Below are 24,966 nucleotides of genomic sequence, written 5' to 3'. Positions count from 1 at the left end.
AGCTGGCTAGAAATATTCATTCGGTAACCCTCCAATGCCTCCAAAACCTTGACAGAACTGCGACCCTCGTGTGATTTGTTGGTGACAAACTTAAGATCACAACCAAAACGCTTGTGCTCGTCAACAGACCATTTCAGCAGTGAGATTCTCTCCTGAACCTCTAGATCTCCTTGGCTGCCAAGATATCGAAAGTCGCAATGTTTTACAACAATCTCATCGGTCTTCGAGTTCTTTTAACACATACCTATTGCTGTCAAGATTTTCCCTCACAATAAGTGTGTTAATCGCTCCCATCTCCAAAGCCTTTAGCGTGTCATCTACGCCCATGGTTAACCTCTTCAAGGTGTCTTCCTAGCAAGTTGTGCTCCTGTATAAATTTCACGTTGGACAGAAACTCTGCCGACAACTTAACAGCCTGATTGAAACCATCTTCTCCTCCATAAGAAACATCAACCACTTTCAGTATTTTCGCCTGGAGGTGGGGATCAAAGTTACCTGATTCTCTAAGCTTCGATTTCAAGTCAGCTGATGAAGCCAGTACTAATCCTTTAACATTGGGCTGGTTGGTTTCTCGGCAAGCTCTGCTTTCTTCTTGACATGGTTGCCGTGCATCTCCCGTCCCTGACGGGCAAATCGAAGATCTGAAATGTTAGAGAATATGTTTGTAGTGCTAGAGTAAGGTTGTTTTGGGCGATTTATGCAATCGGCAATGTGCCAGATTCTCGATTTTTTCATTTCCAAGAAACAAGGTAGTTCACAGCACCGTATAGATGATCGCGGCGTATATAAACCTTAAAGCAAATGGATGTACCAAAACCTGAAAGATAATTAAGAATAAAATGAATGTCTTAGAAAAATGAAGATATGATACACCCTAGCAGGAACACGGTACAACATTACCACCTGTTTTCTGTTTTGCTATCTGAAACATTTACAGCATTGATCGAAAAATGTACGTTTATCTGATCTTCACCCTTGATATCGTTGGCATCTGAAGCAGCGTTCTTGGATGATTGCTTCTTTAGTTCCCTTTTATCGTTTTACAGATTACAAACAAAATACAAGGACAGCCACCGGAGGAGCCGGAAGAGAGATTTCTTACGGCTGTGTCACCTGGGCCTAATGATTCTCTCTTCCTCATCTAGAAGTCTCTCTTCCTCATCTCTTTTATCGAACTCCATTTTCTCTTTCACGGTAAGACTTCGCTCTTTCTTTTCTTGGTTCTTGTCTTCCATTTTCTCTTTCATAGTGAGATTTCTAGCTTTCTTATCGTCTTTTCTCTCGGTCAATTTATCTTTCTTGTCTTCTTTGATCTCTTCCTTCGCTGGCCCAACTGATATTACCTCTGTTTTCGAAGCAATCTTTCTCAACCTAGTAGCTATTAGCGCCGGATCCAACTGCCCCATCACTGTTAGCCTCTGGTTCTCCGCGTCCCAACTGGTCGAATGAACCCCTGCTCATCCAAATCACCCAAAAAATGAAACGGTTTCGTTACATAATACTTTGTATTCGTCTCATATAAAGTGCTGTAAACAAAACTAGGCAAGAAAGATTAGAATACCCTTTATGGCGTGGACAGCTTTCATGACTTTCTTCATTGCTTTGTCACTGGCACTCACCTTCAGTTCCAACTTCTGCTGCATATATGTCTGCTTAGACTTGACGGGGTTGTCAGGCTCAAACTAAATCGAAACAAAGAGAGCATGTTAAAGTTGGATAAGCACCTGAGCCACGTTCGTAAGAGTATGAACGCGTTTACACAAACGAAAAAAACGAAAGCATGAGAATTTGTAGGTGTTCATTGCAGACTAAGAACTCACCATTGTCCCTGCATCTTTTGGAACATACGAGCTTTTATCTCCCAAGGTTGATGCGGAGGAATCATGAAATTGATCCATTGGCCTTATAGCTGTTGAAACATGAGAGCTTCCGTCTCCCAAGTAGGATGCGGAGGAATCAGGAAAATGAGTTATCGGGTCTTCATCATCAAATGTGATGGGTGGTGGAGAAACACATATCAGGTCTTCATCATCCAGTAATTCTATGTTGTGTGCGCGGGAATGATGAGAAAGAGTCATCTCATCTTCAGCATTCAGTGGTTTCAGATAATATGGAAAACCAAATGCCGGAAATTCAAACCTTGATGTCACCATAATCTTGTAATTTGGTGTTTTGAATTCATCAAACTTGTCAAGAAGGGATTCTGATCCAGGCCAAACATCATCCAAGACCAACACTGATGGGTGCAGTGCTGTTTCCATGAGAAATTGGTGCAACCAGTGAAGTGCAATTGATTCGTTTTGCAACGCAGGTATCTGGAAACCCATCTGTTGATATAGTGTTTGTACCATAAGGCTCAAGTTAGGATTTTCTGAAACATGAACAAAGAAGACGTTGTTCTTGAATATATTTTTGACTTCCCCATCTTCACAGAAGAATTTTGCTAATGTGGTTTTCCCGCTTCCCCCAGGACCCGTTAGCACAACCGCTGACACCTCTTCATTAAGAAGAAACCTCTTCAATCCTCTCAAAAGCACATTCATGTCAATTGTAACTGATGGAGGTACGTATTCAGTTTCCTTGTATTCAGCGTATTCAGCGTATGGAGGTTCAGAATCAAACACATCTTTCCCCTGAATTTGCTTGAGTCCTAGCTCTGTATGAATCCCTTGTTCCCTGCACACTGAGGTCTGCAACGTTTCCCTTGAATCCCTTGTTCCCTGCACACTCGGTACATTCAATCCGACTGCTGGTGGTGTGGCTTCCACCACTTCATATGAACCTTTAATTTCACTTTGGTCGTTTTGTGATTGTACCGCACCACTCCTTTCAGTTTGACTGATCACCGTATCTATATCACCACTTACGTCCTTTAACTGAGTGCCTGTACCATCGCGTTCAATGTACGGCAAATGCCTACGACAACTTTGTTTGGTGTCATCAAATTCTGATAGATCATGAAATCTACAACACAACAATTAGATTCAGGACAACTAACTAAATTACTAAGACTGAAAATAGAAAACCAAACCAGATTGAAATCATAGAAGCAAACAAATTAGCAGTGCGATAATTATAAAACTAGGTTGAGAGGCCAAACCTGCTGCAATTATGGCAAAACCTTCTCTTTAGACCAGACACAATCACAAGTGGAGCCTTCGAATGAAGTTCACACACCCTATGCCTTCTATTATACGCCTTTGCATCACTCAGATCGGCTGCACACCCATCAGCTTTACAAATCGCCATCCCATCTCCACTTGCACCGGTCACAGACTCATCTCCTTTCTTCTTCCTGTCATGATGATCTTCCACTTTCTCATCAAGTTCCTCATCTTCCTCATCCTTAAGAACATCCTTCCCCAATACCCTAAATGGCGCATCAAGTTTGGATACTTCTTTGCGCTGAATTCGCTTGAGCCCCGGCTCTACATCACTTATAGAGGTCTCCTCCATACTCCTTGCTCCCACCTGCATGTTCATTGCATCCAGTCCAACTGTACGTGATGGATGTTCAGTTTTACTTTGTGCCACCCAACTCTCTTCAACTTTCTGCCACCCTACCTTTATATTCGCTTCCGGATCCAATGTCTCAGTCACGTCCCTTGTTCCCTCCACACTTAGTGCATTCAATCCAACTGCACTCTTACCCATGGCTGCGGGCGCTTCACATAAACCTTTAGCTTCATTTTGCTCATTTTGTAATTTAACCACACCACTCCCTTCAATTTGATTGATCACCGCCTCTATATTGCTTACGGAAACCAGGGTCTCCCTCACATCCCTTGCTAACTGCAATCTTAGCACAGTTAACAATCTTTGAAGCGATTCGTCCAATCCAAGAAGTTTGTTGGTATACTCATACATTTTATAGGTAGTCCATTGACGAATCTTTGAGCAATTGCTCACAAGCTCTGCACCCTTCTCCATTTGTATTGTAACATCTTCTAATTCCTCATTTGGGAGATTCAATACCTTGCTACATTCTGCCACCTCTTCTATCAACGGCTTTACGGAATCTAGCGTTGATTTGAGATCTCCGAGGGGGCGTTTAAGCATGGTAGTCTTGTCCTTCACTTGCATAACAGTGTCAAACAACACCCCAAACGCCGCTCCTAGAGCAGCAGCCCCTACTCCTCCACCTGACGGTGCCACTTGTTGTCCACCATTCTCTCCATTTTGTTCATTTGGTGTTGTCTCTGCACCACTTCCCGAAGACTCTCCCCCGTCCCCCGATTCTTGCTGCACTTTGAGCAAATCGGCCAGTCTCCTTTCCAATTCATCTTGTTTGTCATTGATCTTCCTAGCCAAAACCAAGACCTCCTTCACATCCCGCGCTTCCTGCAGCTTCAGTATCTCCAACAATATTCTAAGAGACCTATCCAGTTCAACAAGTTGTTCCGCATAACTCGGCTTGTTGCAGTTGCAGCAGCTGCACAAGATGTAGCAGCTCCACGTGCCACGGTTCGATAACATCCTAACGAGCTCTGTACCCTCCTCCATTTGTCTTTGCAGGCTCACTATATCTTCGTTCGAAATACCCAATTCCACGTTATGTTCTCCTATCTGTTGGATGATCCGCGGCCTTAGGGAGTCTAACGTGAATTTAAGTTCTCTGAGGAGGGGTTTATACTGCATAGCAGTCTTGCCTATCGATATCTTAACGACATCATACAACGCTCCGAACAGCGCTCCTATGGCCGCCCCTCCGACTAAGGACAGTGCCATGATTACAACACCACCACCAAGCACAAGAAAATCACATAACTTTGTATAATTGTTTGTCTTTCAATCTGAAGTCTAACCTGATCGATGCTTTCACTTTTCTGACCAGTTTTTTCCTCAAAATCCGAACAGCGTGGCCGCTGCGTGAGTGGCTGCTGAGGCCTCCTCCTTGTTTTCCCCGGAGAAGCTCCGATTACAGAAATGAACAGCGGCGAGACGAACCCAGGAATCCAATCTTGGGAATGTCCCTCCCTTACGCCACTCAACAGACATTTAACGCGTTAACTTCTATTACCAGTTTGACTTTTTGTGGTTGTCTCTATAAGTTGAATTTCGAGTCGAAACTCAAAAAACATTCATTGAAGTAGTATGGCAACGCACGCATTAAAGTGGAGGTGACCAAAAATTGGAACAACTTCAATAGTTAGGTTAAAATTCCGTCTCAAAACTTTCATCATTTGTTGGACTTAAAATAATTTTTGGGCTAAAACTTAATTTTAGCCCATGCTAAAATCTTTGTTGCCACCTAATATTCCCGCAAGGGCTCTTTTTTAGATCGGATGGTTATGATGATTGGAACGTAGGTTGATTTAATGGTCTGGATTCAAATTTATTTATATTTTAATTAAAATTTATAAATACATTGAATCCAATGATCTAACGGTAATAAAAAATATATAATGACTCAAAATTAAATTCAACGGCTAAAACAATTAAATTGACTTTTTGTGGTTGTCTCCATAAGTTGAATTTCGAGTCAAAACTCAAAATACATTGTTTGAAGTTGTATGGCAATGCTCGCATTAAAGTGGAGGTGACCAAAAATTGGACCAACTCCAATAGTTCGATTAAAATTCTGCCTCAAAACTTTCATCATTTGTTGTGTGACAATCCGTCTCAAATTTTATTATTTTATCAATTTTAAAATGTGAATTTACGAAAATGCCCTAGAGACGGAAAGTTTTGACTTTCATTGACCAACGTGTTGTGAGGCGTACTAAATATTTTCTTAGCATATTCCTGAAGTACTCGACGATACGAATGCATAAATGCATGAAGAAGTGAATTTGGAGCTACGGTTAAAGTTTTACGAAACTATAAATCTGGGAAGTACGTTTTGAAGGAGTTCCATTTATTATTTTATATATTTTCATAGGTATTGCTATTTGGGAGATGAGGAGAGACTGGGTAGAACAGCCCAATCGGAGGAGGATGGAGAGAGTTTTAGGAGGAAAATGAGGGAAGATGGTGGCAAATGGAGAGAATAGAGAGAATAGGAGGGCCAATTAGAAAGAAAGGAAAGGAGGGCACGGGAGAGAAGGAGGAAAGAGGGGTAGGAAATCGGGTTTCCCTCGACCCGTGACTCAACTCGTTTCCAGATTTCACCCCGATGCCAATTCCGGCGGTTTCTCGGTAAATTGATCGCCGCCACCACCCTTAAACGACTCTAAGACCCTCCCTCTACCATTTCCACTTCTGAATTGAAGGAAATAGGCTTGAATTCGCAATGATTTTCACTGAGGGGCTCCGAGGACACCACGGCAACAACTGGCCATTTTTTAAGCTATCACCGTCAACCATCACCATGGGTTAACTCCTCATGAACCCAGGAAAAGGTCCCAAGCCATGGTTGGGGCGGCGGAACGCCGGATAGGGTGGATCGAGGCCACCAAATTTCTAGGGTTCCGACGGGTTTCAAGACAATTGGAGCTTTTCCCGACCAAATTGGACTTGGCCACAGGTATAAGGTTTACTCTACTCATTGAGACCTACAATTCTGTAACATTTGGTAATTTTTAGAAATAATTGAATTTTCCTACGAGTCGGGACGGCCAACCGCCACCCGCGGCGGTGCGTGCAACGGCACGTGGCCAGGGGATCGTCGATGCCACTTTTAGGCTAAATTAGATGTCTTGAATTCAGTTTTGATATTCCTATAACGTAGGTTGATCGCTTGAACCTAAATTCATTACGATACGTTACTTGGTAAAAATGTGAATCGACGATCCGACCGTTGGATCATCACTAAACCTTAATATGTTATAGTACATAATATTAGAGGACCATAGAAACTTATGGATCAGGAATCCGACATGCAGATCTTTCCGAATTGGATTTGTAAGTTTATAAAATAAATGTTAATCGCCAATTGGTTATGGGCAACTGGCGAAGATCCGACCGTTGGATCGAAATGAAATTTTAGTATGTTATTCTAGAAGCATAATATGAATCTCTGGAAGTTACAGATTGGAAATCTGATATGCAGATTTTTCGAATCGAGTTATACAGGGTTGTAGACCCTACCGTCGATCCTTGATCGACGGTTGATTTATGGTCAATGAGTCTCAAACTATTTTGGGATGTCCTTGAGAATGCGCCTTATGTGAATTACGTATTCTATTAATAAGAGTTTTGAGATGTGATTCGATAATTGGTCACAGGCACCAATTATTCTGGACGCCTCGACGTGCGTGCTAGAGAATCATAGTGTGGACTCCATGTGAGTGAATCTTTTCCTTTTTATCGCATATATATATATATATATATATATGATTGGTAATTCCACAAACGTTTATAAATTGATTATTGCATATGATTACTGTGAATATTTTGAAGTACTAATATGAACTACGAATGGCTTGATCCCTATTTAGGTACGTAGGCAGTCTAGCGAGACGTTAGATGCAGCCATACAATAAATGAGACTAAGTAATTAAGACAATAGCCTTGTTAGGAGAATTGAGCAAGGTGAAGAAGATTAGTGGAAAATGTGAGATGTAACATTATGATTTGGTGGTTAAACGTTGGTCATAAATCAATATATGAAGAATCAAGAAATTGAAGTAAGAAAATATAAGTAATGATAGTTAATTTAACTAGTGTTTAGTTGGACTTATCACCGATAATTATTCCTAAAAACAAATAGTTCGGGAGTGGGACGTTACAGATTATGCATATTTCGCCATCTTATATATATGTATATAATTGGAGATATTATGATATGTTGAATTTCAGACTTACATCCTGATATTTCCATTTGTATATTCCTTGCACATAATTATTGTGAACGCTCTAAAGTGCAAAGGTGAATGCAAGACACACAGGTAAGTTCAGGTAAGTATACGGTATTAGTTGAACTGATGGGGTTATGGTATGACTACTTTTATGTTTTAAGTAACTCTGACACGGTCGTACAGGTTGCAATAGTAGGCAACTCTGACATTGTTGTACAGGTTGCTTATGAGTCATACATGTGGTATTAGATGCATTTAAAGCTCATAAACCTGCACCCCGGTGTTAGTGTTCCCGTCCGTGTTCAGGGCACAGTCTTTCATGTAATGTTCACCTCCCGCACCATACGCTCACCTTGAATTCTAGGTAGGTGCACAGGCCTGTCGTACAGACCACTATAGGTGGTTCCAACTCGTAGGTGACTCTTCACGTGATCGTAGCACTTGAGCGTGTTCATTTACACCAAGTCCTATCGTACAGACCACTACAGTGGTTCCGATTCATGTGCAGGTGTAGTGCCGTATAGGTCACTAAAGGTGACTTTGGCTAGATTAAGATATGAGCTATAGACTTAGCCGTACAGGCCACAAGAGGTGGATCTGGTTGACATATCAATTGCATATGCGATGAGATACAAATATGTCGTATAGGTCACCATAGGTGACTCCGACTTATATGCTAGCAATGATTAATGCGATATATGAGGAGATATGGATAAGTCGTATAGGTCACTAAAGGTGACTCCGACTTATAAGCTAGCATATATGATGAATATGTGATAAACTAGCATATGTGATGAATATGTGATGAGCTAGCATATGTGACGAATATGTGATAAGCTAGCATATGTGATGAATATGGGATAAGCTAGCATATGTGACGAATATGTGATGAGCTAGCATATGTGATGAATATGTGATGAGCTAACATATGTGATGAATATGGGATAAGTTAGTATTGGAGATTATTTCGAGGGTACGATTCTTAATTCACTCTGTACTTGCTTATGCTCTAACGTCACGTGTGAAGTAGGTTCATTCCCGCTCACCGGTGCACTCTGGTATTTAGGCACTTTTAGGTTTAAATTTATTCACATTTTTCCACATCATCACACTTTATGACTTCATCACCTTCCAAGTGTCGGCCAGCACAGCTCGATTCGGATTCCTAGTGGACATTTTGGGTCAGGGTGTGTCATGTTGGACTTAAAATAATTTTTGGGCTAAAATTTAATTTTAGCCCATGCTAAAATCTTTGTTGCCACCCAGTACTTCCACAAGGGCTTTTTTTCGATCGGGCAATCATGATTATTGGAACATAGGTTGATTTAATGGTTTGGATTCAAATTTATTTATATTTTAATTGAAATTTATAAGTACATTGAATCCAATGATCTAACGGTAATAAAAAATATCTAATGACTCAAAATTAAATACAATGGCTAAAACAATTAAATTAAATCAAAATTCACCTAAAAACTCTATTAATACCTATCTATTTGTTCAAATATCCACACAAAATTCACTTTTCTCATACAATTCTTCCATTTTCTATTTCTACCCACTTCCAAAACTATTTGTTCTCATTTCCAAAATTTTCAAGATGTCAAGAGATCATATTAGAGGACCTAATTGGTCAAATGATGAAGATGTTGTTTTGTGCTTTGCATGGATTTGTAATAGTGAAAATGGTGTCGTCGGTACAAATCAGAATAATTGGGGGCTAAAATCGTTGAGAAGTTCAATTCCAACTCTAACACCAACCGAAGGGAAGGTGGTAGACTGGTAGTGTTTACAATTGATGAAAATTTATCAATAAACTGTGCACTTTATGGAAGGGAAGCTTGGAGAGCCATAATTGACATGACTAGTGGAAAGAGCACCCAAGTAGTGATGAGTGTCTCCCTTCATATTTTGTTTTTCATGTTCACATCTTATTTTGCAACCATTGGTCTTTCGTTATTCCTTGCATAGGGTGGCAAATTAATGGTGATTTACAAGATAGGAACAACGCTCAAAAACCAAACTTTTAAGTTGCATCATGTTGGGGACGTCCTTAAGGATGGTCCAAGGGGGAAAACCGATGCGGACCAATAAGGGCAATTTTTTTCCTTTTCTTAAAGCCTCAAGCGTTAATGTTGGCAATCAAGGCGACGGTTTAGTGACCCCATCTTCTTCCATTGCAGTAGGGACGGAGCCTGACATTTCTTCTGGTGGGGACAACCGAAAACAACTAAGAAAACCTTATTATAGTATGGTTATACGCAATATGATATTAAAGATGGTTTCAAATGACGATGTATCACAATTCCAATGTTACAAAAATTTTAATATAGTAGTGGAAAGTGGCAAAGTGATGAGAAAAATATAAGTACATGATAGGCGGGAGAGGGTTTTTTCTGTTTGAATGATAGAACAAGAGCAAGTATGGCAATGCACGCATTTAAGTAGAGGTGACCAAAAATTGGACCAACTTCAATAGTTGGGTTAAAATTCCGTCTCAAAACTTTCATCATTTGTTGGACTTAAAATAATTTTTAGGCTAAAACTTAATTTTAGCCCATGCTAAAATGTTTGTTGCCACCCAATACTCCTGCAAGGGCTCTTTTTAGATCGGGTGTTCATGATGATTGGAACGTAGGTTGATTTAATGGTCTGGATTCAAATTTATTTATATTTTAATTGAAATTTATAAATACATTGAATCCAATGATCTAACGGTAATAAAAAATATATAATGACTCAAAATTAAATCCAACGGCTAAAACAATTAAATTAAATCAAAATTCACTCAAAAACTCTATTAATACCTATCTATTTGTTTAAATATCCACACAAAATTCACTTTTCTCATACAATTCTTCAATTTTTTTACCCACTTCCAAAACTATTTATTCCCATTTCCAAATTTTTCAAGATGTAAAGAGATCATACGTATACTATCTTGTTCGACTTTATCTCACTCACTCATAAGAACCTTTTTCTTGTCTAAGATGTTCCTAAAGATATCCTTATTCCATTTCTTGATAAGAAATTTGAATCTACCTAAGTAACTCCTAACCTTATCACAAGAGTTACCAGGCATGTCATCACTCCAAGCTTTACTCACAACATTCACAAAATTCGGATGAGTAAACCATATAGCCTCAAATTTGAACTTATTACTACCTACAACATTAGCGTTGCACAAGGTATTAGTATCCAATAAGATTGGGCTATGATCCGAGCCAAAAATGGGATAATTATGGAGAGAGGCATTGGGGTATAAGTTTAACCAATCGGAGTTAGTAATAGCCCTCTCCAATCTTTCATAGATAATGGTGTTATCTTTATGACCATTACACTAGGTGAAAGGCACTGATTTGGGACAATTTTATTACCTCCAACCTTCTCAGTAAGATTAATGATATTGTTAAAGTCAGCGAGGAGAAGCCAGGGGTTAATTTCGTTATTTGTAGGCCTTAGATTAATGATATTGTTCCATAGTTGAGGTTGCAGATTTTTTTTAGGGTAAGCATAAACAAAAGTACAAAAGAATTTAATGTTTGTTTGCTTATCTAAAACATCATAATGAATAAATCTAGAGTTATGGGCAAGCACATTCATATTAATATTTCGATCGTTCCAACAAAGGCATAGACCCACTGCCCTTCCATCCCCACTAGCAAAAAACACATTAGTGAACCTCTTAGACAATAAAGCATTAAGCCTTATATCAAGGTTGGATCTAGGTTCGACAATACAAAAAAACATAAAATCTAAAAAACAAGCCTGCCCCCAGCCCCTACAGTTCCATAACAGCGACTTCATCAATCAACATCCTCCAAATTGAAGTTAGGACCCGTTCCACCTTTAACCTCACTTCAAACCCCCTTCCTATTACCTCCAGCTTGAACTTGCTCAAATTCACCTTCCTTAGTTTCCATAAAGACCTCATCAGTATCCAGATCAGTGACTTCTTTAACTTTATTACCTTTACTTCCATTACCAGTAGCATTCTCAGTCATCACAATTCTTTCTCCGGCATTGCCAGTTCCGGACCCTCCATCAGCTTGAAGACACTGCTTAGAAACAAGATCAGCATGTGACGCCCAAGTTCTAATACATAGTACAACATTCTCATAGCTTCTGTCATCCATACAACCAGAACTTCTACCTCTACTAGCATTTTTGCTCCTTTTAACTGGGACCGAATTCCACCCTTCCTCATCCTCGGTTTGCTCTTGGAAATTTTCACCCCTCACTGGTGTTTCGCCCTCAGCAAAACCCAACTTATCAACCAGAGTAGGTTTGGGAAATAACATCATAACACCCATATGAACCTTACTATTGGTTTCATCACTCACTGGGAAATCAACAGGGCACACCAGAGGTTCTTCCTCAAAGATTCTATCCACAATGAGACAACCATCATTATCATAGTCAACAGGGCAAGAATGCTTATCAATCATCTTTCTTCCACAATAGAAACAGACTTCAAAAAGTTTCTTATAGCTCAATAGCAATAGGCACTCTTCATCATTTACAACTAGGATTCTCTTCAAGGGCAGGCTCAAATCTACTTCGAGAAGAACTCTAACAAACAAGCCATTGAGCCCCGATAGGGTAGTCTCATCCGCTAAGACAAAGCTACCCACAGGTTGCGTAATAACCTCAAAAATCTCAGCATCATGGTATTGGACTAGAACTCTAGGAATCCTAATCCAAACCCTCAAATTAGATATGAGGTTTGTATCTCTAAAATGAACATTCCACCTCTCCATATGGAAGATTTGACCCCGAACATACCAGGGCATGTTGTTTAAGGCAAACTCAAACTCTTCCTCATCAGTAAACTCAATAGCATACCACCTATGCCCAAAGTGGTCCAAATAAAATGGATTCTTAACTTTAGTACCCCAAGTTAACCCCAGCTTCCACTTGATGGTCCTAGCATCCAATTACTTACCCACTAACTTACCCATGAGCACTCTACTATCCATGTACTCAACATTCAAGTTTGAATAAAGGTTGGTAGACACTCTAGTAATACCATTCTCCATGGTGAAGGTACCACAAGCACCCTCAACCACACCTAGGGGTTGACCAAGGAGGGGATTGGCAAACTTGTTGGCCCAAGCAGGGATTCTAGGGCTGGTGGGAATTCTAGTGTGCCTGGAAGATGAAGCTTCAAGTTGGGAAATGATAGTCATGGTTATGGTAATAAAGCTATGAGGGGGAATCAAGGATGATAAGTAAAGACAAACTAATCAACCAACACCTATAAATACTAATGGTAGAGCTATTAAGATGATTCCAGGAATACAAAGTGGGCAACCCCAGAAGGCAAAGGGGCACACACAAGCACTTAGAGATAATTAGCACCCTACATAACCTAAACCTAATCCAGACAGCAAAGAAAGTATGCATGCTCTCGAAAAACATTAAATTAGGAAACCAAGACACTCTAAACCAACAACTAATATTTAAGCAATCATGATTAAGCCCAGAGATTAAAATCATATTCACATCAAGAAGACTATTTAGCTTCCAACATGTGCTATAATTATCTCCGCCCAAAAAGCACCAATGATAATCGAAACATACGTTGCACGCTTCGGTTAGCAGGTCATCAGTTATACGGCAGCAGACGACGGCTAGCGTCACCTCCCAAGTCACCCACCATGGGTAATTCCCCCGTCTCTTGATCTTCTCATTATGAATTAGCACACCACACTCTCCTCTTTTAACATAATGATGAGGATTATCCTCCCGAGACAAGGACTTATCAAAACACATGCGAAATCTCGAGCCTTATCAAAATGACTAAATCCTAATTTCTTTTAGATATCTACCTTAATTGAAATTTCCCTCCCCTCTATTATCCAACTAGTTAACCAATTAACTACAACCCAAATGAAATTTGCAAAGAGATTCTGATTAACCAAGTGGATTGATTGCAACTGGGTGAACCCTAACCCTAGAAATTTCCCCCCTTTTCCCTTCTCGACTCTCATTCTCTCCCTAGATTATGGCTACAATACTTACATATATTTAATACAACATCATCTAACTGTCAGAATAATTCATGTGAATTGCAACAGATGCTATTCTTGGACCTTGGTTCCATGGAAGAAGAGAAAATGACTTTCTCCATTTTCCACGTGATCAACTCTTCTTTTTTTCTTTTTCTTTATATTTTTAATTGTTGTCCAAGCAAATTGTGTCACTTAGCATTTAATTAATAAAGGAATGATATATTATTCAACCAATACTTTTTATACCACATGTTTGTCACCGTTATTTCTTTTAAAATTCACATAAATTGATATGATCTTTGAAACAATTTAGTAAAGTATGACGGACTCGTAATCACTTGAACTTTCATTTAATACCATTAAATTCACTAAAATACTAAAGCAAAAAATTTTGATATTTTTTTTATGTTATATGTTATACAATAAACTTAATTAAAATAATAAACCCAAATTTTCAATACAAATATAAGTTTAAGTCTAAATAGACACTTATTTATATGATATATAATTAATTTACTTTGACCTTCCAATATGTAAGCACCCAATCTTTGCATTGGCTCCCCAGAGACCGACACCATTTTCCTCAAAGTTTCAACTAAAATAGTGCCGAGGGTAGACCATCTAAGGCTACTGCACGCATGAGAACATCTTTTAGGTTTAACTTATGTATCATTTCAGCTATTGCAGACTTAACTCCCATTATCTCTGTTGATAAAGTTGCCTTTCTTGAGAATTTGTTGAAACATGATGAGTGCCGTCCTTGGCGCTTCAGTGTCTCCATACTGTTGAATCAGACATCTTCTTCACATCCATTGTACCTGTCCATCCAATCCAACTGCAAACAATGGAGGTTAAATCCCTTCACAATAACCTTTAATTTCAATCTGATCTTGTACCACAACATTCCCTTCATTTAGCAACTCTTGCTCTGATTCAACCAGTGTCTTTTTATGGCATCATCTGTTGCATGCACGTCTAATACATGGTATGTTTATTTGCCTTCACTAGCATTCCTTGGACTGGACTAGACTAAATGATAGTCCAGTCTGGTGTTTGTTATTTACACGGACAAGCGTTAATGAGACTAAAGGGGACTCGCCCGACTGAACGCCTCGCTAGCTGTTCTTAGCGAGAGCCCTCGATTTCGAGCGGACTCCTAGTCTCGTCCTCCCTCGTAGCTGATCCATCCGTCTTCTTCTCCTTCGCACCTTTGCCATCTCCCATCCCCTTCACGACTTCACCGTCTCATCCGAGTTCGAGCAGGACGAGGAGGTTCTTAGTGACGACGGAGAGGCCTCCTCTAACCTCAAACTCTTCATGGGTAACCTTCCCTTCAGCGTCGATAGCGCTCAGCTTGCTGGTATCTTCGAGAGCATTGGAAATGTCCAGATGGTCAAGGTAATTCCTTGTTTTCACTCGAAATTTTGTAAATTTTACTTGAAATTTGGGTGAAAAGTGAAATCGGTTGTTGCTGGTTTAGTGTTTTGTGGGTTAAATTTGGAGGGTTTTTAGCAGGTGATATATGATAAGACGACCGCAAGAAGTAGATGATTTGGGTTTGTGGCTATGTCAAGTGTTCAAGAAGTTGAATCTGCTGCTCGCCAGCTAAACGACTATGTAAGTCTGACCATTTGTTGATATTTTCTTATATATGCGAAAGTTTGTGATTTGTGAATTGGTACTTTATTTGTAATCGTATTTATACGAACTGGGAATCTATTTTGAGAGAAAATGGAAATTTTTTGACATTTTCTGCTCTGCAACTTCCATGGCTGCTTGAGCTAAGTAGGAATAGAGAACACAGTAAGAAGTCAAATGGTAACTTGATTCCTGGAAAGCAATATGTCAGTGTAAGAACACAGGCTCTAGTGACCATTCTGTCCTGGTTGGCGAGAAATGGTTTTGCTCCTACCGACAATGTGGTTGCGTCTCTGGCAAAATCAATAATTGAACCACTTGTTACCAAAGAGGAAGACATAGTGGGTTGCTCATTTCTGTTGAATATGTTGGATGCTGTGAGTGGGGTTGAAGTGATAGAGGAGCAGCTTAGAACAAGGAAGGATTACCAAGAAGTTTCTAGCATCATGAATGTGAGGATGACATATAGCTTGTTGTATAGTTCAACATTTAAGTGTGAAGATTCTACGCAAATGAAGGAGCTGCTACTAAGGAAGTTTAAAGAAAAACACACAGGTAATCTGCTACACTTATTTACAATTTGCTATGCTACCATCTTAAAGCTCCAAGCAGTGGAAATGTGAAAATAGAGTAATATTATTGGTGCATGTACATTTTTACAATGATAAGGAGTTCATGGTTTTGTATGTTGTTTTATTGGATTCAGGTGAAATAGGCAAATTTGACAAGGTGCAGTCTACCTTTTGGAGGGAATGGAAATTAAAATTAGAAAACCAAAAGCGTGTTGCAGATCGTTGTACAACATTAGAGAAAATAATCCCTGGTGTTGACACAGTACGTTTTTTGTCTCAGGACTTTAATTATATTAAGAGTGTTGTGCGTCCCTTGATTGATTCAGTCAAGTTAGATAAGAAGCACACTTTGAAGGATGTTTTAACATTAGCCGATGAATACAGCTTGAACCGTTCACATGTAGGCAGCTTTGTAGGCTTACATCTCTGAATTCTATAACATAGAGATGGCTTTTTCCCCCATTGAGTGATAGTGATCTATTGTTTCCTTACAGGTCTATTTGTGTTATTTGAGTTCTGTCCTTGTTTCTGAGGTTTGGACCAATGATGATATTACTTGTGAAATTTCGAAATTTAAAGGTGAAATAATTGGCTATGCTGTGGAAACCATCAAAGCTGTTTCATATATTGTATACCTTGCAATTGATGGATGCCATAAGGTGCGGCTTGCTTACATCTTTGGTCTGCTTTCTTGCTTACATCTTTGGTCTGCTTTCGGTGAGATCAGATTCAGCCATCGTAGTAGAGTCATAAATGGCAGTTTTGATGCAGCAAGTTGTTACATGTGCAGGCACCAGCTTGCTTGCTAGAGCAACAAAAGGCATGGTAGTGATTCAATCGATTTTGATTGTTTGTAACTGTATGTTCATGTAAGGAGTCGACTCAAAGGAACTGTAGTGCAGGAGTACTATCGTATTCGTGTAGCCTAAACAAGCTTGTGTTTTAGTCTAGTCAGTAAATTAGTTAGAATAGCAAAATTTTGTCTGTATCATAACATTTAAATTTACGTTCCCTCAGCTAAAACTTGTTGCTTCACTTTTGACAATCCTTTGATCCAAACGTTGTGTACTTTGCTCGAGGTATATTCATGATCTCTTCCTTTTGCATATTGTTATTGGTTTTCTTCAAACTAGTTGGAGCAAGCAATTTACGTGCTCAAATCCAAATGTAGCAATGATCAAGGCTCGGCTATCCATTTGCCATTGTGCCTCACACATCATTGTGGTCTTGGGATTGATTGAATGCAATCAAACCAAAGTTGAATAATTAAGAAAAGCATTCTAAAACCCGTCAATTGTTAGGAAAACACCTTTGTTATATTGATGTTTGGAGCAATACTACTCTTGAATCATGTATGTTTCTTTCGTTGGCAAGAAATTTGGTTTATTTTTTATTTTTTATTGAGTCATACTCTCATCTAATATTATTAATTTTGATAATATCTTTAAATAAAAAGAAATTAAATTAGAATAATAATTTAGTCTCAATCCGAGCCAACACCAAACTGGTGACAGTACTATTTTCATTATCCTACTTCTTAATCTGACACTGCACCAAACGTTTTACTAAGTTAGTCCAGCTTAGTCTAGTCTAAGCCAGTCCAGCTTAGTCCCTGAACCTAGTCCAGTTCGAGATAGTCTGGTGCAACAAATGCACCCCTAATCCGTCTAGTACAGATTGATAGGGCCAGCCCAGGCCCAGTGCAGGCAGGGCGACCGTCTAGGGCCCAAAAAAATTCGGGGCACCAAAATTATTAGGGTGACATATTTATATATGTTTTTATAAGAGTATAAATTTATAAAATTTGGTTTAATGACAAAGAAATTTAACTAGAAGTGGTGGTTTTGTCATTTGATAATAATGAAGAGGTCCTGGGTTCAAAACACTACATGTGCATATTTATTTTTCAATTTTTACAGATTTCTTTTCATAAGAGTATAAATTTATAAAAGTTGGTTAAATGATGAAGAAGTTTAATTAGAAGCAATGGTTTTTGTTGTTTAAAATTAACAAGATTTCCTAAGTTCGAAATGCTGTATGCGTGTTTATTCTTTTCAATTTTTACGAATATTTGTTTGGATAATTTATTTTTAGTTACTAGCTATTAGCTATGTGGGTTGCTATTTTTAAATATTCGTTTGAATTCAAGTCTAATCTTCTATAAAGAGTAATACGTAGAGTAAATTTGCAAATCATATGACGTGTCATCAAAAGGTTTAATTTAGTGCCAATTCATTACTTATACATATTAATTAAAGACTCGAAAACATCATTATTTTTTTAGTCTCATATTGACAAGGTTTAGTAAATATGAAAAAACACCTCACGATTTATACAAAAACACTTTAAAAGTTCATATGGAAAACAAAACTCATCGTCTGTCTACATGTAAGCTCGGAGTTTTTTTGTTTCCTTCTCTGGATACAAAATAAATTAGTCTTTCTGTGTTTATTATTGAGTTTGAATTTCTTTTCTAAGTATAATTTTATCGATGTCTTACATGTGAAAATAAATAATTTTCTTATATGAAGTTAGGGCACATTTTTTGGCGTCACGCCGGCCTCAAAATTCTCTGGACCAACCCTATTGAGTGTAACACAAGGTATAACTGCGAGGCAAACGATGACTGCCACGGTATCGTCTATCTACTTGTATGCTCGGAATTTTTTGGTTTCATTCTCTCGATTCAAAATTAATTAGTCTTTCAGTGTTTCTAAATTATTGAGTTTGAACTGTTTTTCTAAGTATAAATTTATCGATGTCTTATGCGTGAAATAAATAATTTTCTTATATGAAGTTAGGGCACATTTTTTGGCATCGCCCCAGGCCTCAAAAATCTCTGGACCGGCCCTGCAGATTGAGATTGGTGTTCGGAAGCACCTTCTTTTGGAGCACTATAAATGTCACTATAGCGTGCTGCAGGAACATCGTGGTTGTGTTTCCCTTCATATGTGGTGATCACAGACGTTGAGTCATGCGGTGATCGCTCCACATGTTTCCTCACCGGACAACCTGTATACGTGCATTTGTAGTAGGCCCTACAGATTGGAAAACAGTTGAAAAGGATAAGCAGCCGAGTTGGGGAAGTGTTTGCTTGTAATGAAAGGAATCTACCAAGGAAAGCTAAACAGATTTACAAGGTTGCAATACCATATAAGCAACTAAAAGTGTTAAAGACCTAGAATGTGTACCTTGGAAGAAAATTTCCCTTCATTACTTTCTGTCCATATTTCCTCCACTTATATCCATCATCCACAAGACCAATTTCACTTTTTGTCTGCACCACGGTTCTCGGTTCTTTTACAACGCTACTCCCAGAAGCAGAAGAGGTATGAGTTGTCTGATCATTTGCGTTTCCTATATCCCTGCAAAAGAAGAAGAAAAAAAACCCATTACCGCATATGCAATTTTGGCAATCATATGACATATACAGTCCTAACCGGAATCGTCCGAGATTACCTTTCTTTGGCGACAGGCTCATTTTCATCTTCAACTACTGAATTACTGATTGGAGAATTTTGTTCCAAATCATCCGGTGTCTTGGCTGATTCAACTATTGGGTTGGATATTTTTGGGGCCAATTGATAAGAGAGTCCGTATGAAGAACCTGGAATTGGTCGAGAGGTTGATTGTCTTGGAGACTGGGGCTTAGGATGGTTGTGACTTCCTTTGTATATGATTTCAGTAATCTCTCCATTCAATGATCTCTCAACCTTCTTCTTTGTTGGGCAATTGTGATATGTACACTTGTAATAACTACGGGGATACTTACCACCTTTCACTTGTTTTTGCCCATACTTTCTCCAGTTAAACCCATCATCTGACTTTAGTTGGCTAACATGCTGAGACGATTGACTTCTATTTATGTAATCAGGCTCTGGAGCATCGTCATACTGCCTACTCTGCAAATATCCAATGCTCTCAGGGCAGAAACCCGGTTGTGCGTCTGGTTCAAAGAGAATTTCCGACTCAAGTCCTGCCTTCTCTGTTGGCAAATTAAAGTACTTATTGAAATTCAATGACTGCTGCCGGCTTTTCAGTGCCTCTTCCTGTTCATGAAATATGATATGGTCTCAGAATAAGGTTCAAAACTAGGCTTCCGACTACACAGTTAAAAAGAAGAGAATGTGAGAATTTAGTCATACCATATAAGAGTGCTGCTGCTGCTGCTGCCAGTCCATTACTTGCTGGTTGCCTTTGAAGCTACTCATTGAATCTAAGAGCTCAAATTGGACGTTTGATTCAAGTGTAAGCGATGGAAGTTCACCTTCAGAAACTGGAGCTTGGAGCGCGACCGCTCCTATCCCCTCAGTTTGCTTATCATCCCTTGTTCCCTGCATGTTCGCTACTTCCAATCCATCTCTAAGCAACGGGGGTTCAGTTACTGCAATATCAATTTGATTTTTCACCAAACCATTGTCCTTGATTTTCTCGACCCCTGCCTCCATATTCATCGTGGAATCTGATGTCTCCTCCACATCCGTTGTTCCCTGCAGAATTAGTACATCCGATTCGACTTTCGGTGATGGTGGTTCAACTTCGTACAAACCTTTGATTCCGCTTTGGTCTTGTAACACACCACTCCCTTCAATTAGCTTGACGCCTTCCTCTACTTTACTTGCTGCAAACGATGTCTCCTTGATCACATCACCTCTCTCCTGCACATTCAATACATCCAATCCAACTGTAGAGGATGGAGGTTCAGGCTGGGGACACATACCATTACCTGCAACCTCATTGTTTTGTGCCACATCATGCCCTGCAATTTGCTTTATCACCTTCTCCATATTACTTACGGAAACCAAGCTTTCTCTCACATCCCTTGCTAACTGCATTCTCAGTATATATAACAATCTTTGAAGAGATTCGTCCAACCCAAGAAGTTTGTTTGAATATTCATCCTTTCTGTAGCTAGCCCACAGACGAACCTTAGAGCACTTGACAACTAGCTCTATACCCTTCTCCATTTCTATTCCAAAATTCTCTAGTTCCTCCTTTGGGAGATGCAGTACCCTTTTACATTTGGCTACCTCTTCTATCAACGGTTTTAAGGAGTCTAGCGTGGATTTTAGATATCCAAGGACACGCTTAAACATCCTAGTGTTGTCCTTCACTTGTATAACAGCACCAAAGAGCACAGCAAACGCTGCTCCTAGAGCAGCCCCTTGCACACTATTCCCTTCAACTCGGTCGTGCACCATCGTCTGTGTGTTACTTGCTGAAAGCTCTCCCACAGTCGTTTCATGTTGCGCTGTCAACCCTGCCTCCTGCTGCACTTTGAGCAAATCCGACATCTTTTTATCCAACTCATCTTGTTTGTTGTGGATTTTCCTTGCCAGAAGCAAGGCCTCCTTCACATCCCTTGCTTCCTGCAGCCTCAGTATCTCTAACAGTATTCTTAATGACCTATCCAATTCAACAAGTTGATCCGTGTAACTTGGCTTTGTGCAGTTGCAGCAACTGCACCAGATATTGCAGTTCCACATACCAACGTTCGATAGCTTCCTAACCAGTTCTGTACCCTCCTCCATTTGTCTCTGAAGGCTCTCTATTTCGTCGTTTGGAAGGCCCAATTCCACATTATGATCTCCGATCTGTTGGATGATCCGCGGTCTTAGAGAATCTAGAGTGAATTTGAGATCTCCAAGTAAGGGTCTATACTGCGGCCACCTTAACCACATCATAGGGAGCTCCAAATAGTGCTCCAACAGCAGCCCCTCCAACTAAAGCCAGTGCCATGATCTACAAGTTTAAATAACAAAACTTCTATTCACTTCAATTCTAAATTTACGTACCTCTGTACCATTAAGCCAGATTCGGAATAGTTTCACTCAAATCCGGTGGGGGGTTGGTAGCTGTTGATGAAGCGATGATGAATGTTCCTCCCGTTCGAGAGAGACCCCAAGCCTCCCTGGATCACGTCCTCGTTTGTGACGGCTCAGGTGAAGCATAAATGAACCAGAGGGTGTGAGGAGGAAAGTAAAAACTAGCTGAAAGTCAGTCAACTGGGATCTCTGCTTCTAGATTCGTCCAAGTGTCCAAATATATATGTATACATTATCTCTATCATTTGTGGATTATTGTCGAAATTATGAAGTATTAGCACAGGCCGTCACTTTTTTGCATTATTTTTTTTTTTTTTGGGCAAGCAATGGAACAAAGAAAATATCATTATTAGTAACCGTAAAACCAAATGTATGTACCAAATCGACGCATAAAAACACGGGCATGATTCGCTTCGCCGCATTTCTTGATGAAAAAACAATTACAAGTATAAAACGAATGTTATAGGAATTAAAAAGACGACAGAGAACACTAAATAGTACATCAATTAACACCTAATTTCTTTTTCGCTATCCACCTCTTCTTTGCACTCTGATTTTCTTCTTCCCTCAACCTCAAGAGCTCGAGAAGACATCGATGGTATTGCCTATCAATAGCATCAAGCTCCCCCTTTAGCTCATTGTATCGATCTTTATTTGCTAGAGACAGCTCAGATAAGGAACAAATGCTTGACATGTCAGGGCGTACCTCATTCATCACAACTGAATCACCAGAATCAGCTTCGTAACTCTTCTCCCTGACCGCACCGTGAACCATACAATCTGGACTGGTACCGTAACCATCTGAAGCTTTACAGCATTCATCAGAACTGTATTTAGCCGACTCCATACTTCGACATTACTGGCACCTGAGGCAGTAGGGACACCATACTCAGCCGAGGTAGCCGAAGTATCTAAAATCATTGATGCTTGATCATCTCGGTCCTCCGCATTTGCAAAATGTGAGACAACATTTTGCGGTGCAGGATGATCCCCACATGAACTATTTGTTCCACATGATGAACCTTCTGATGAAGGTTTCCAGCCAGGTACTAGCTTCATGATCAAGTTATCAATTAACTCAGCTATGACAGACACATCTTCATGCGAAAGATCAAGTTGCTCAACCATTTCCCCAGCAATTGAAATTGCGGTATCAGAATCCAGATAGAACTCAAAATGGATATTCCTCACACGACCTGTATAAACAAATAATATTCAGGTGTAGTTCAGGAAAATAAGGGGGGGAAGTAAAACTTTTTGCACGGCAAATGTACTTACCACATGTATCAGCAATGCGCAAAGTTAATGAGACGGTGTTATCAGCAATTTTGGTCGCTCTTAACCTGAACTCATTATTCTCAGTTAAACTCTAGATCTGTAAATCCAGAACCGAAGGGTTACAATTTTCATTGGTGTAATAGATCATTACTAGTAAATTTTACCCGCACGTTGTTGCGGGAGCAAAAATATAATTATCGATTATATTTTAACATATAAATAAGTAAAGACTAAGATAAACATTAAGTAGAAAATGGAGCAAATATTTTTACAAACCTGTCTAAGTTTATGTAACTTAGAGAAAAAGACATTGTCAAATGCCTTGTCATTGATATACAAAAATGGCTAGTCTAGTATTCCCCATCGACAGTCATCCCAGTGCTTCATTTGCATAATTACTTGAAAATAGAATATCCCATAAGAGCACATTTTCCTTGAAGCAGTCACTGCAAATAAAACAATTTGGATAAATCAAACATAAAACATAATTTTCATTTCAGAAGCTAATGATTGATCATTTATCTGAAAAAAAAATTAGTGGGAAGCAAAGAACAAACATTGATTTATGAGTTACAGGATAAATCAAAACATTAGTTCATACGAAGTTGTCAAACATAATAAGTTGTTTCTAGTTTTATTAAAAGAATTTAATTTCTATTGCAGCCAATTTAACCGCTTGAATGATAGTCACATACTCAGTTATAGCTTAAATTAAACCATTGATCTATCTGAAGAAGTTATGGATAATCAGCCATCCTTCCTTTTATTTGAAAATATTAAGGTATATCACATCAAATCCAACCATCATAACAATATACTCAGATACTTAACACCAAAATTTGACACTGTACACAAAGGATTTACAAAATAAAAAAAGAAACAAACCAAAACTTTCACCACAATAGATAACACTGTTAAGTGTTACTAAAATAAGTACTCACACAGAGTAGGCAACATTATTTAATCACAATTTTACACATTTTCAAATCTGCATATTTTTAGGTCTTGTAATTTTTCAACAAATATATTAGTTTGGCATTCTTAATCAGGGTCTTCAATCCAAAAACACTAAAATTGTTATCTTCACAACATCAAAGATTGCTGGTTGCCGTAGCCAGAGCGTTACCAATCATATAATCATATTGTCATTTTGGATTATTTACAATTAACTTGACCACAATTCATGCTAACTTTATTAATTGCAATGTAAATATTATTCAATCACTCACAACACACCATTTTCCCCTTTTCACAAAAAGCAGAGACACATTTTTCAATATTTATTGAGAAAAACTATTTGCAAATAGTCAAAACTGAAATATGCAAACAACAACCACAAACACTCATATGCAAACAAAACATAGTCCCTCTGAACGAAAAACAAAAAACCAAAAACGATTCCATCCAACAAAAATTATATACCTTGACGATAAAGAGCTTGCAAAGCCGCAGAGAAAAAACTGGAAAATTCGAGCAACAACGTTTGCTGCAACCAAAAATCAAAGCAGATCAGTAAAGTACACCCAAAGCTTGAAAAAATTAAATCACAGTCAGAAAAATAGAATACTCACCAGTAAACGTTTGATCGTATCCTTAACTTTTCCTGAAACAAAAAATTCCTCTCTTTTTAAATTTTCAGGGAAAAATTGAACCACAAACAATCAAAATACCCAAATAAAAAATAAATTTAACAACAAAGAGATAAATTATATACCTGACCCAAAAAGGGCTTGCAAGCTCGCAGAATCAAAACCCTAAAATTCGAAGATGAATGTTTCCTGCAACCAAAAAACGAAATAAAACTAAAGAACCAGATGTAAAACACGAAGAAATAAAGAGAAGGTAAGCAAAATAGGTGAAGAGCCGAACTATACAACAATCAATTAATTTCTTCCTAACC

General features: G+C 38.8%; 3 protein-coding genes across 3 annotated transcripts; 1 reads left to right on the top strand and 2 right to left on the bottom strand.

Annotated features, from left to right (window-relative positions):
• Window positions 1-828: 828 nt before the first annotated feature.
• LOC103437407 (uncharacterized) lies at window positions 829-5,120 on the bottom strand. Its single transcript, XM_029103742.2, has 4 exons — window positions 3,101-5,120; window positions 1,821-2,964; window positions 1,562-1,682; window positions 829-1,453 (listed from the first exon to the last, which is right to left on the bottom strand). Exons 1-4 carry the CDS (start codon window positions 4,726-4,728, stop codon window positions 1,110-1,112), a joined length of 3,237 nt encoding a protein of 1,078 aa, XP_028959575.2. The 5' UTR covers window positions 4,729-5,120; the 3' UTR covers window positions 829-1,109.
• Window positions 5,121-14,790: 9,670 nt separating this feature from the next.
• On the top strand, window positions 14,791-17,056 carry LOC114821650 (MAG2-interacting protein 2-like). Its single transcript, XM_070823054.1, has 4 exons — window positions 14,791-15,151; window positions 15,269-15,946; window positions 16,098-16,225; window positions 16,458-17,056. The coding sequence occupies exons 2-4, from the start codon at window positions 15,757-15,759 to the stop codon at window positions 16,770-16,772; spliced, it is 633 nt and encodes a 210-aa protein (XP_070679155.1). The 5' UTR covers window positions 14,791-15,151; window positions 15,269-15,756; the 3' UTR covers window positions 16,773-17,056.
• A 1,628-nt stretch (window positions 17,057-18,684) lies between these two features.
• LOC139197057 (uncharacterized) lies at window positions 18,685-21,982 on the bottom strand. Its single transcript, XM_070823579.1, has 4 exons — window positions 20,109-21,982; window positions 19,423-20,012; window positions 19,155-19,328; window positions 18,685-19,001 (listed from the first exon to the last, which is right to left on the bottom strand). Exons 1-4 carry the CDS (start codon window positions 21,645-21,647, stop codon window positions 18,761-18,763), a joined length of 2,544 nt encoding a protein of 847 aa, XP_070679680.1. The 5' UTR covers window positions 21,648-21,982; the 3' UTR covers window positions 18,685-18,760.
• Between the last annotated feature and the right edge of the window lie 2,984 nt (window positions 21,983-24,966).

This window comes from Malus domestica, chromosome 06 (assembly GCF_042453785.1).
Source record: "Malus domestica chromosome 06, GDT2T_hap1".
Taxonomy (NCBI): Eukaryota; Viridiplantae; Streptophyta; class Magnoliopsida; order Rosales; family Rosaceae; genus Malus; species Malus domestica.
The sequence above is the reverse complement of the archived record's forward strand: the minus strand, read 5'-3'. Positions and strand labels throughout refer to the sequence as shown.

Coding starts and splice junctions, on each gene's coding strand:
- LOC139197057 (XM_070823579.1), bottom strand. CDS start 21,647: ATGATGTGGTTAAGGTGGCCGCAGTATAGACCCTTACTTGGAGATCTC. Junction 20,013..20,108: donor AGCAGCAGCACTCTTATATG/GTATGACTAAAT, acceptor TTTCATGAACAG/GAAGAGGCACTGAAAAGCCG. Junction 19,329..19,422: donor GAGCCTGTCGCCAAAGAAAG/GTAATCTCGGAC, acceptor CTTCTTTTGCAG/GGATATAGGAAACGCAAATG.
- LOC114821650 (XM_070823054.1), top strand. CDS start 15,757: ATGTTGGATGCTGTGAGTGGGGTTGAAGTGATAGAGGAGCAGCTTAGA. Junction 15,947..16,097: donor GTTTAAAGAAAAACACACAG/GTAATCTGCTAC, acceptor TATTGGATTCAG/GTGAAATAGGCAAATTTGAC. Junction 16,226..16,457: donor TAATCCCTGGTGTTGACACA/GTACGTTTTTTG, acceptor GTTTCCTTACAG/GTCTATTTGTGTTATTTGAG.
- LOC103437407 (XM_029103742.2), bottom strand. CDS start 4,728: ATGGCACTGTCCTTAGTCGGAGGGGCGGCCATAGGAGCGCTGTTCGGA. Junction 2,965..3,100: donor TTTTGCCATAATTGCAGCAG/GTTTGGCCTCTC, acceptor GTTGTGTTGTAG/ATTTCATGATCTATCAGAAT. Junction 1,454..1,561: donor AGCTGTCCACGCCATAAAGG/GTATTCTAATCT, acceptor TTGGATGAGCAG/GGGTTCATTCGACCAGTTGG.